The sequence below is a fragment of the Oratosquilla oratoria genome, chromosome 6 (genome assembly GCF_046742065.1).
Source record: "Oratosquilla oratoria isolate Oo_2021 chromosome 6, ASM4674206v1, whole genome shotgun sequence".
Classification (NCBI taxonomy): Eukaryota; Metazoa; Arthropoda; class Malacostraca; order Stomatopoda; family Squillidae; genus Oratosquilla; species Oratosquilla oratoria.
Window position 1 is genome coordinate 10,021,085 of NC_134782.1, and position 12,590 is coordinate 10,033,674.

Below are 12,590 nucleotides of genomic sequence, written 5' to 3' on the forward strand. Positions count from 1 at the left end.
GGAGAAAAACACGACAGAGACGATTTGAATTCAATAGACCCAGAGAGTGACGCCCGTGAGGGAACACAGCCTTAAATCCCCGTAAACCAACAAAGAAGGATATCATACTTAGCCACCTCATAGAGAGGGTAACGGCTGAATACACACACACTCACACACACACACACACACACACACACACACACACACACTCACACACACACACACACACACACACACACACACACACACACACACACACACACACACACATATATATATATATATATATATATATATATATATATATATATATATATATATATATATATATATATATATATTTGTGTATATATATATATATATATACATATATATATATATATATATATATGTGTGTGTGTGTGTGTGTGTGTGTGTGTGTGTGTGTGTGTGTGTGTGTGTGTGTGTGTGTGTGTGTGTGTGTGTGTGTGTGTGTGTGTAAGAAGATATGGAATCTGGGATCCATGTTGAAGGGGAGAAGCGTAGACTCAAAGTGGGAGGTTTATTGCCCGACGTTTCGGTCCTAGGCCTAGGACCGTCTTCAGGGGTGTGAAGATATGCAGTGGTCAAAGAGCTAGTATATCAAAGTATATCAAGCTCTTTGACCACTGTATCCTTCACACCCATGAAGACGGTCCTAGGACGAGGACCGAAACGTCGGGCATTAAACCTCCCATTTTCAGTCTGGTGTTTACGCTTCTACCCTTCAATATATATATATACATATATATATATATATATATATATATGTATATATATATATATATGCATATATATGTATATATATACATACAGATACACACACACACACATATATATGTATATATATGTGTGTGTGTGTACATATACATATAGATGTACACATCTACACACACACACACACACACACACACACACACACACACACACACACACACACACACACACACACACATATATATATATATATATATATACATATATATATATATGCATATATATACATATATATATATATATATATACATATATATACTTATATATATACATATATATATAAATATATATATATATATATGTACATTTATATATATATATACATATATATATATATATATATATATATATATATATATATGTGTGTGTGTGTGTGTGTGTGTGTGTGTATCTATATATTTACATATATATTCATATATATGTACATATATCTATATATATATATATATATATATATATTTATAAATATTTTATATATATATATATATATATATATATATATATATATATATATATATATATATATATATATATATATCTATATCATGAATCCCTTAACCCCCCGGGGTCGTAGGGGCACTGCATCGATGAACAATTCACCAGTGACCTCCATCTTTCACGGTCGTGGGCAAGGGCCTGGGTCTCTGGAAAGTTCTTCCCTGTCCATTCTGTGATATTGTCAACCCACTTCTTCCTCTGCCTGCCTCGTCTCCTCTTTCCCGGAACTGTCCCTTGGAGGATAGTTTTTGTTAGTCCGCTGGACCGTGTCACATGTCCATACCACTTCAGCTTTCTCTTCTTCACTGTGGTCAGGAGGTCTTTATAGTGCTTCACATGCTGTGAGATCATCTTGCGCACTTCTTCGTTTGTGATGTGATCTATGTATGAGATGCCAAGGAGTCTCCTGAAACACCTCATTTCCATTGCCTGGGTATTTCTCTGCAGTTCTGCTGTCAGCGTCCATGTCTCACATGCGTACAGGAAGATGGACAGGACTAATGCATGGAGTAGCTTCAGCTTTGACTGGAGACAGATGTTCTTATCTCTCCATATGGGTTTCAGCTTTGCAAGTGTTGTTGCCGTCTGTGCTGCTCTTGCTAGAACTTCAATCTTTGATCCTTCTTCGTTGTGTATGGCTCCAAGGTACTTGAACCGAGTCACAGTCTCGAGTTCTTGTCCGTTGACTGTGATCTTTCTTTCGATTGGTGTTGCGCTGTTTGTCATCAACTTTGTCTTCTCGGCACTGATCTTCATTCCAAATCTGGATGATGTTCTGTCCAGACGGTTCACCAAGGTCACGAGTTCTTTTTCGTCTCCAGCCAACCCATCGATGTCGTCGGCGAACCGCAAGTTTGTGATGGTCCGGCCTCCAATGCTGATTGTGCCATGATGATCTTCTAGGGCTTCAGTCATTATGCGTTCAAGGAAGATGTTGAACAAGGTTGGTGATAGCAGACATCCCTGTCGGACCCCTACCGACGTATGGAACCAGTCTCCCATGGTGCCTTTTACAAGTACTGCACTGCTGGCCTTTGTGTATAGTTGCTTGATGGTGTTGATAAGCTTCTGGCCCATGTTGTATTTCTTCATTTTATGTATATATATATATATATATATATATATATATATATATATGTATATATATACATATATATATATATATGCATATATATATCTATATATATGTATATGTATATATATGTACATATATACATATATATATATATATATATATATACATGTATATATATATACATATATATATATATATACTCTGTATATATATATATATATACATATATATATATATCTATATATATATATATATATCAGGCCCCTCCATAGATAAAACACTACTAATTCTGTCAAAGAAGTTATGTTCTAGTCGTATTCATTTGCTTGTCTGTTTGTAGTTTTGTCTGCTGACAGTTTTATGAAGAATATGTCGGTCAAGTTCATTCGAATTTACACATGGCCATGCGACGTTATGGTGCGTTACACGTGACCCAAGTGTGACATCATGGACTATACGCGTTCTTTAATCAAGTCATGAATCTTTTACAAATAATGAGACGCTTGAGACTTCGTTAAGGAATTGTTGTTGTTGTTGTTGTTGTTGTTGTTGTTGTTGTTGTTGTTGTTGTTGTTGCTGTTAATGTAAAATGGGCTGAGTTTACCAGCGTTTCCATTCTTTCGGAATATCTAGCGCCACTGTCGTATATGCAATATGTATGTATGTATGTTGTATGTATGTATGTATGCATGTATGTATGTATGTATGTATGTATGTATGTATGTATGCATGTATGTGTGTATGTATGTATGTATGTATATATGTATTTATGTATGTATGTATGTATGTATGTGTGTATGTAAGCATGTGTGTATGTATGTAAGTATGTATGTGTATATGTATGTATGCACGCATATATATATATATATATATATATATATATGTATACATATATATATATATATACATATATATATATGTTTATCATCATCATCATCATCATCATCATCATCATCATCATCATCATCATCATCATCATCATCATCATCATCATCATCATCATCATCATTATCATGATCATCATCATCATCATCAATATAATCATAAATTATTTTTCTCCTTTTCATTCCATTGCATTGTGTTTTGTTGTGTTCATGATGCCCTCTACTCCCAAGAAAAACTGACCTACTCTCCCTCTTCCTCCTCCCACAGGGGCCACTGTGGGAGTCGTACGCCGCCGATGTCTTGGCACTGACCGTGGCGGTCCGGCTGCGTCTCCCTCTCCGTCGTCGTCTCCCACGTGAGAAAGCGAGAGCATCGCTTCATTTGGCGTCGCTTCGCCTCGCCTAGCATCGCAAAGGAAGGATGCTGGTCACGCATAACTCACGAGGTTAACTTGTAAAGGAGCCTCGTCAACACAAGCCTTGTGTGTACATTTGTGTGCGCGGGAGTCGTGTGCGTGTAGGTGGTGGTAACGGAACGTTCGTGTGTACATAAGAGATTCGCGCTCACTGGATCCAAGTCGCTTCGTCCAAGTTTGTTCCAGAGGCCACGGCAACGTCGGACATCGCCACTATGAAGGTACGTGGGTTGAACAGTGATCGTACCCATACCTTTGACTGCCACGGTCGACTTGTATGTTTTATATTACTTTGTCGGCTTCCGATTTTATTTAGTTGAGGACTCTCCATCCCCCATCCCATCCCACACATCCCCGCAATCCAAGGATTCAACCTAGAAGTACTCTTAACTGATCAGTGTTGAGTGTGTTTCCATTAATTCTTTGGATATTCAGTTAAACTTATGTATTACGCAAAGGATTCTACTCACTGAGGGAGGTCCTTCAGGCACTCAAAGAAAGAGATGCGATGCAAAAAAAAAAAAATGCTTCTTGGTATCTCTATTTACAGATAAACCTTCTTCGGGTTTTCTTGGTTTATTTACCATGGACTTGTTGATTGAATATAATCTCCCAAGGGGGAATGTCTCCCCTACCGATATTAAGGGATAGTATCTCCCCTAGCCTCCACTGCTCTGGCGAACGCAGTCGCCCGTTATAAATGAGAATAAGCCTAGCTAAGCATGTTTGGTGTAGGTTTTTAGATATATCTTACATATATGTGTGTTCGTTGCATTACATTGGGTCTAGTATTAAGTACTTTATTTATATTCGTTGATGTGTCATGAAATGGTGTATGTATTGGAGTTACAATAATGTAGCTTGGTAGGTATAAGGAAATGTTAATGAGCTGTCTGGTGACATAAGGTACTTGTGTCGGTTCGTTGGACGATGGCGTGATGTACGTTGTTGTGATGAATTGCATTGTCTGAGTCAGATGGAAATGTGCAGGTCATCAAGATTGGAGGTAGTGCTAAAGGTTAGTGCCTTCTTGTACGTGTGTGGACTATGTGTCATGGCGTGTGATATATTGCAATGGTTAGTAATGGTAGGATACACGACACCGCAACCAGTTGCATTGCAACTGACACATTTGTTTCTTTATACCCCCTCACATCAAGGCAACCACAGTTTCAGTCGCCTCGATGTGAGGGGTTCTAAAAAAACCAACATGTCAGTCGCAATGCAACTGGTTGCGGCGTCGCAAGCAGCTGGTTTCATGCAACTGGTTGCGCTGGCATGCGAGCTGCCTGGGGGTGTGCCACCGTCGTGGTGTAAGCATTACGCCCGTGATCTTCTTGGCAGTGGCATGCAGTGTTTACTTTGTATACTGTTATCTCGACCCTCGTGTTCGTCCCTGTGTTGACACCTGAAAGAATGCGCCGAGTGTGACGACCCACGTCCCATTACTGTCCACCTGCTCACTTGCCCACTTGCTCACATAGCCCCACATGCTCACCTGCTCACATACCCCCACCTGGTCACATGCCCACATGCCTACGTGCTCACATACCCCGCCTGCTCATGTACCCTTCTACTCACATACCCCCACCTGCTCACATGCCGCATCTCCTCACCTGCCCACCTGTGCGCTTGCCCAATTGCTCACCTGCCCACTTGCCCAGTCGTCCTCTGCTCTGTCATCTTCAGCACAAAGTAGTCCAAAGACCAGTCGATTTCTTCTCCCACCCCTTTTCACTCTTCCTCCTTCCTCTTTCCCTCCTTTTCCTCTCCATCCTATATTCACTTCTATTTCTCCTCCTACTCCTCCCACTTTGCCTTCTCTTTTTTCCTTTTTCATCTACTCTTATTCATACCTCTCCTCCTCCTCCTCCTCCTCCTCCTCCTCCTCATCATCATCATTATCATCATCATCATCGCATTTTCAGTTCTGTTCCAGCTACGCCTCCTCTTTCGTCTTCTCTTTCTTTTCTACAATCTGTTTGTACTCCTGCTCCCCCTCCTCACCCTACCTCAGCTTCTACTCCTCCTCCTCCTCCTCCTCCTGTTCCTCCTTCTATTCCTCCTCCTCCTTCTTTTACTCCTTCTCCTCCACCTTCTTCTTCGCTTCTTCCACTGCCTCCTCCACTATGCCGTTCTCTTTCTTTTCCCTCCTACTCTTCTCTCTCTTTCTCCTCTTCTCTCTTTTTCTACCTTTTAATTGTTATTTTTTTCACTTCCTCTGTTTCCCCCCTCCCCCCACACATCTCCCTTCCTCTCACCCCCTCACCCCTTTTGTTTTCCACATCCTTTTTATCCATTCTCCACTCTCTATCCATCCTCCTCTCTTGTCCCCCTCTTTTGTCCTCCAATTTTCCTTTTCACTTTTTCGTTATCTTTTCATCTATCCCTCCTTTACTTCTCTTCTCTTTTTTCTCTTCTCTTCTCTTCTCTTCTTCTCTTCTCTTCACTTCTCTTCTCTTCTCTTCACTTCTCTTCTCTTCTTTCTCTTCTTTTCTCTTCACTTCTCTTCACTTCTCTTCTCTTTTCTTCTCTTCTCTTCCTTTTCTTCGTCCTTTCTATACCGTGTCTTCCCTCCTCCTTCTCCCTGCCTTCCTTCCCTCTCCTCCCCCGCTAGTGAATTCCTCCTTCCTCCATCCTTCTCCTCCTCCTTCCCATGACCCTGCCTTCTTTCCCCCCCTTCCCCTCCCCCTCCCCTCCCTCTAGGCCGTCAGGATAAGCAAACACAAAAGGCCAGGGTCGGTGGTGGTGTTGGGGAGGAGGAGTAGGAGGAAGAGGTGGAGGAGGAGGAGGAGGAGGAGGAGGGGGAGGAGGAGGAGGGGGAAGAGGAGGAGGAGGAGGAGGAGGAGGAGGGGAGGAGGAGGAGGAGGAGGGGAGGAGGAGGAGGAGGAGGGGAGGAGGAGGAGGAGGAGGGGAGGAGGAGGAGGAGGAGGAGGAGGAGGAGGAGGAGGAGGAGGAGGAAGATGTGGAGAAGAAAGAAGTTGGTGGGAATTCCCCCTTCATCTTCCTCCTTCTCCTCCTCCTCCTCTCCCTCTTCTCCTTTCTTTTGTCTCCTGCCTTTCCTCGTTTCTCCTCTCGTTTTCCACCTTTCCTCTCCTCCATCGGCTCTCTCTACCTCCTTCCTGTCTATCCTCTCCCTTTCTCTCTTCCTTGTATGGTTGTCAGCATGACGTTTTGCAATTGGGCAGAGAAGGGCACAAAACGGGAATCTTACGCCATTTGCCTTTTGCCCCCACAGTCTTCTTTAACAGACCAATTTCTTTAAACTGGAACACTGTGCACGTTTACAAATATCTTTGCACTACAGAGCTCGTGAATTAGACAACCGGTTATTTGAATAACTTTCGACACAAATGCATCACTTATTTGCAATGCGTTCAACTAATCAAAAACGGTTTAGTCACTGTACGAAAGAGTGAATAATATGATTTTCTTTTTAATCTTTCTAAAAGAATCTTGGGTGACTTCTTAAGTCTCAAAAAAAAAAATGTAGTATCAAGGAGAAAGACAAAGAAACAATGAAGGACAGTTAAATATGCAAAAATAAATAAATAAAAGAGTAAATAAAATAAAATGAAATAAATAAGATAAAATAAGTTGATTAACACACACAAGTACTCGGTAGCATTTCCCAACGCTTTTTTTTTTCTTGTAATGGTGGACATCAGAGATGCAATAGTTTCTCATTCCATCTAGTCAGTAATGTCGAGGTTCCACAAGCCCTATACTCTATTTAAAGCCACAACCAATCCATCACTCCCCACAAAAAAAAGATAGAATAAAATGAAATAAGATAAATAAATAGATAGATAAATAAATTATCACATACACTTTATATCTTTCAAGCAACCACCGTGGTGAGATCTTAAGGCTGTATCGTTACCCAGAGGACAGGCCAGGGGTCCTGCAGTATATCATTATTGCTAAACCCAAACTCAGCGCAGATGATGCGTTGTTGTGGTGAGTTGGGGTTTCGTACTTGCTTCGTACAACGTGGGCCGGGGTTCGATTCCAGTAAGTACTGGTAATCATTTCTTGCTCTTTGTTTACTCCAAGCACGCTGGACTAAGGTTGACGTCTTCAATCGCTGCAAATCACTTCTTGGCACATTTCCTAAGAGGCCAGTGACCCCAAATGGTGTCTTAAATGTTAACAGTCTGAGCACTGCGCCTTCTACTAGAATCAGGGCCTTTCTTAGAGGTTCCCTAGAATTCTCTCTCGTGTTCGCTGCGAGGCAGTAAACTAGTTGGGGAAAAGCCTAACTGGCAACACAGAGTGATCATGGAAGACCCCACAATCAACCTCCTTCACTCCAACACCCGTGATGCTGTCGTCGCAACATAACATTAGAACAAAAGAACAACAGCCCTCCCCGTTTCACTAGTCCTGATTCTCTCTCCCTCTCTCTCTCATCAAGATTAGCAAGAAATTCTCATTTAGTTATGCATGGAAGGGCTGTCAGAGTGATGGATTAAACGAGACTTTAGGGACGAAAATTAGAGGGACGCGGGGAAAGCCGATGACGAGCCACGAGGAGGGCAGGAGGTGCGAAAACGGGTGAAGCTACGCGGACGACGCGACGACAGGGAGCGGCGCGGCGCGGCGAGCGAGAGTCGTTATGGGCGTCTGGGTGAGCAGCGGAACAGGACCTGGCCTTTGCAACAAGTTGGGGCACAGATACCAAGGTGAAGAGAGAGAGAGAGAGAGAGAGAGAGAGAGAGAGAGAGAGAGAGAGAGAGAGAGAGAGAGAGAGAGAGAGAGAGAGAGAGAGAGAGAGAGAGAGAAAGAGAGAGAGAGAGAGAGAGAGAGAGAGAGACAGACAGACAGACAGATAGGGAAATAAACAGATAGACAGGCATATAGACAGACAGGTAGAAAGAGAGAGAGAGAGAGAGAGAGAGAGAGAGAGAGAGAGAGAGAGAGAGAGAGAGAGAGAGAGAGAGAGAGAGAGAGAGAGAGAGAGAGAGAGAGAGAGAGAGAGAGAGGGAGAGAGAGAAGCAAAAAGACAGACAGATAGACAGACAGGTAGACACATAGACAGACAGACAGAAAAATAGACAGACAAACAGACAGACAAGCATACAGATAGGGAAACAAACAGATAGGCAGACATATAAACAGACAGATAGAAAGACAGGCAGAAAGACTGTGTGACAGACAGGCAGGCAGAAAGAGAGGCGTGACGGGGGCCCTAGACTCAACTATGAAAAGAATTCCGAAAATTGGACGAAAAAAAGGTGCGGCGTCCACACTCCCTCCCATACGTTCTAGAGTCTAGAGCAGCGTTTCTCAACCAGGTCCCCGGAACCCAAAGGTTCCGCAAAAGGTCCCTAAGGGTTCCGCGAGAACAAGTGAGATAAGCTAATGCACTTTTGATTTTTTATTTAATCTCATATACATAATATAATTAAACGCGCACGACATATTCTTGGTTATTGTAATAATGTAATATAGACATCATCCTATCTAACTTATTATTACGATGAAAATGAAATGAGAAAGATATGGTATATGCGTTTTTTTTGTTTTGTTTTTTTGCGCAGGGGTTCCTTGAGACATGCAATTTATTTTAAAGGTTACGCAAGGGTAAAAAGGTTGAGAAACGCTTGTCTAGAGAGTTCTGCTATGCTAGACTCCGCAACCAGCTCTGTCCTCACAAGACGGAACTACTTTGTAGTACCCACGCTCAGTACACCTCGCTGTCTTGCCCAAAGATGCACCACCCAATTGGTGTTCTCATCTCTACATTAGTTTCCTTTGCTTTGGTGTGAAATATGTTATTTGTGGACCACGAGTGGTCATAGAGAGTAATTCTGAGCGTAGATTTATAACCAATTGAAATGTCTGATTTAAAGTGCAGAAGTATGAAATAAACATTTGCAGGGATAAGTAAAATATGAAGCTCAAAGACGTTGCATCTCAGTGATGCAAATGTTTCGGTCTTGTTTGGGAAGTTGATTGGGTGTCAAGAGTTCATTTTTAAAGATAAATAAATAATGAAAATAGTTGCCACACTGTTTTAATTAATTTCTGTAACAAGGCCATAAAAACATCCAGGTTTCATTAATTTTAACTCTAAACGAGAACGATAGGACTTTATAGTACTTTACATATAGTACTTTGACTCGACTGTTAGTTCCAATACACTCTTGCATAATGAATTTTTTCCCTATTCAACGAAAAGCTCACTGCTACATTTCATAGCCATGCTTATTTATAGAGCAGTGTAGATTTTTATACACCCTTCTACACTCCTCTGTACATCACATCAAAGTTATGAACAATTGCTGTATCATCAGTCATCCACTGCGCTATTTTGCTTTGTGTAGTAGGGATGAGATATTACTATTACAATCATTACTGATTGTGGGTTTAAAGTCACAAACTCCCCTTTATTGGAAGGCTAGGACAGTGCCTTTCAGAGAGAACTTTGTAGCTTGGAATTTAATGAACCTTGCCCTTGGTTCAACTTCGCCGGTGGCAGGATTCGAACCACCATCCCCTCGACCTTCACCGCAAGTAACGACGCCCTAACCCGCTCAGACAACGAGCTTCCATTCCATCATTACTACTGTTGAATTAAATTGCTTTCCAGACTATCTTCATTTTCTTGCGCTGATATATAAAGTAGAATTATAAAGATATATAAAGTAGAATTGCGTCACTTTATGGCCAGTTTTATAGTCTGAGATTTATTAATCCAGCTCCTAAATACTTTTCTTTAAAACATTTGCACACCAATTGTCTCCCTTCTTCTTATATCATCATGTTCACGGTTGATGCAAGGTTTAGGGCCGCGAGAAGTAGAAGTACTTTATCATACATAATTGCTATCCTGTTGCGGTGATGTTCCAGGCTCCTGTGTCCGGCTTGCATCTTCCATTCAGTATTCAGTTGGGTGCACGCTTGCGGAATGTACAACGCTTTGTGCAAATCCCCCGGCTTCGGTTCAAACGCATAACCTTACGTCTCTAATAGCTTAAACGAGCTGGGGTGGGCCTTGGATGGAACGGTGCATCCGGCACCGATGGAATGTCAAGCTAGATAGGGTTGCAGCGCCATACGCATTCGGAGAGATCCCGAAACATCGTACCTGGCGCCTCCGGCCAGGTGAGGTTGGGTTAGACTAGGTGAGGTATCGTTTGGTGTGTTTGTGCATCGACACTACACCACATTCCACTTTTGTTTGAACTTCGTGTTTTGCTTTTATGTATCTCTATCTGTTTATGTATATGCTTATTTATTTATTTATTTATCTATTTATTTCTTACCTATTCATTTATCTTTTTATCAATTTATCTGTTTATTTATCTATTTATTAAATAATTGATCTATTTGTTTATTGATTTTATTTATCTTATTCTTTATCTATTCATCTATTTTTTATTTATCTATTTATCTATGTATTTATTTATTTGTTTATATATATATATATATATATATATATACATATATATATATATATTCATTTATATATTTACTTATTTATCTATTTATATTTTCAATCTATTTATAAGTCATGTCACCTTTGGTTTCTCCAAAACTGAATAAAATCGCCTGAATTCAACATAAACTAAATGATTAAACAAACCACTTGGGAAGAAAGGGATCAGTTGTTGTTGTCTATATATTGAATCCTCGTACTGAAGGCGATAATGACTATGATACAAAATAGTTTATTAATATAGCCCAAGTTTAATGCAAAGGATAGATGGAGCTACTCTCAGATGACCTCAGTTGACGTGTCGATCTACGAGTTAACTCTTGATCGAGTTAACTCTTGATCTTGATCGAAATATGCTGTGTCGCGAAAGACCGCGTTCCAAGTAGGCGTTGGTTATAGGTCGTTTTAATAACTATTTCACTCACTTTTTAGAATAGGCTTGGTTAGGTAACCATGCGCCTTAAGTAAAATAATTTTGTGAGGATTCTGATGTGGCTGTATGGAAGATTGAGTCTACGATAATTTTTGAGATATTACGATGCTAGGTAGACGGAACCAAGAATTCGTATAAATTTTGAATAAAGAAAATGTTAAAAGACGAAATGATTTGTTTTGTTTGTCGTTATCTGTAAATTATCAAAATCCATATTACATGAAGAAGTTATAATTGGCATATATCCTTGAATAACGAAAAGACGACGATAAAGATTTTTTTTTTTAATATCAGTTTTGTCGTCAGTCAAGGGATTGTGTGCAAAGTTGGCCAACCTGGTAACCAATCATTACCAACTGACAGGCTTCTGGTGTATACTCAGGACGTGCGAAAAACTATAATTTAAAAACCACATTATAAATGGCCGGGGCAAACAGGTTCATATATTTACCTTTACTCTGACAGCCTACCTTACGTAAGGACCAACCTTACGTAAGGGCCTACCTTATATAACCCATATAGAGCGTCGTCTAGTTCGGACCGCGTGGATGCGTGTAAGAATTTTCAACACCTTTACCCTGACCCCTGTAACTATGTGGATTATGACAATTACAAAATCCGCAGCTGAGAGAGCTTTCGATCATACTCATTTGAGTTTTGTCATTTATTGCATCATATAATCAGCAGTAAAACTAAACAAACGATTTGCTATACCTGACCGAATATTAGTAAATGTTATATTTCCACCGCGACCCACTGGGCACACCTTTCAAACGACATGACGTCATATTCTTTCTCCAGAGCTGAGATTCTCAGCCTTTTTCCTCATGTATCACATACTTATGTATTGCTGTTCCTTGAACTATCGAAAGTCACTTCAACACTGAATAAGATATTAAACATTCACTAACTGTCACTAATGTTCATGAACATAGGTTGTGAGTGATGGTTCCTGCCGCACATAGGCTCATCGCGTTTCTCTTAAACCCAGTCAATGTCCGGCAATTTCATTCAGCTAAAATGTAGACTAAAAGGCAACACATGGTCTCGATTAATCAAGACA

At 40.6% G+C, this 12,590-nt stretch overlaps 1 protein-coding gene across 1 annotated transcript in view; it reads left to right on the forward strand.

Annotated features, from left to right (window-relative positions):
- LOC143026276 (uncharacterized) overlaps positions 1 to 12,590 on the forward strand; it is a 120,751-nt gene that overhangs the window by 14,289 nt on the left and 93,872 nt on the right. The window contains exon 2 of the mRNA XM_076186384.1: positions 3,503 to 3,871. Within this exon, the coding sequence (XP_076042499.1) occupies positions 3,866 to 3,871 (6 nt within the window). The 5' untranslated portion in view covers positions 3,503 to 3,865. The remainder of the gene's footprint in view (positions 1 to 3,502; positions 3,872 to 12,590) is intronic.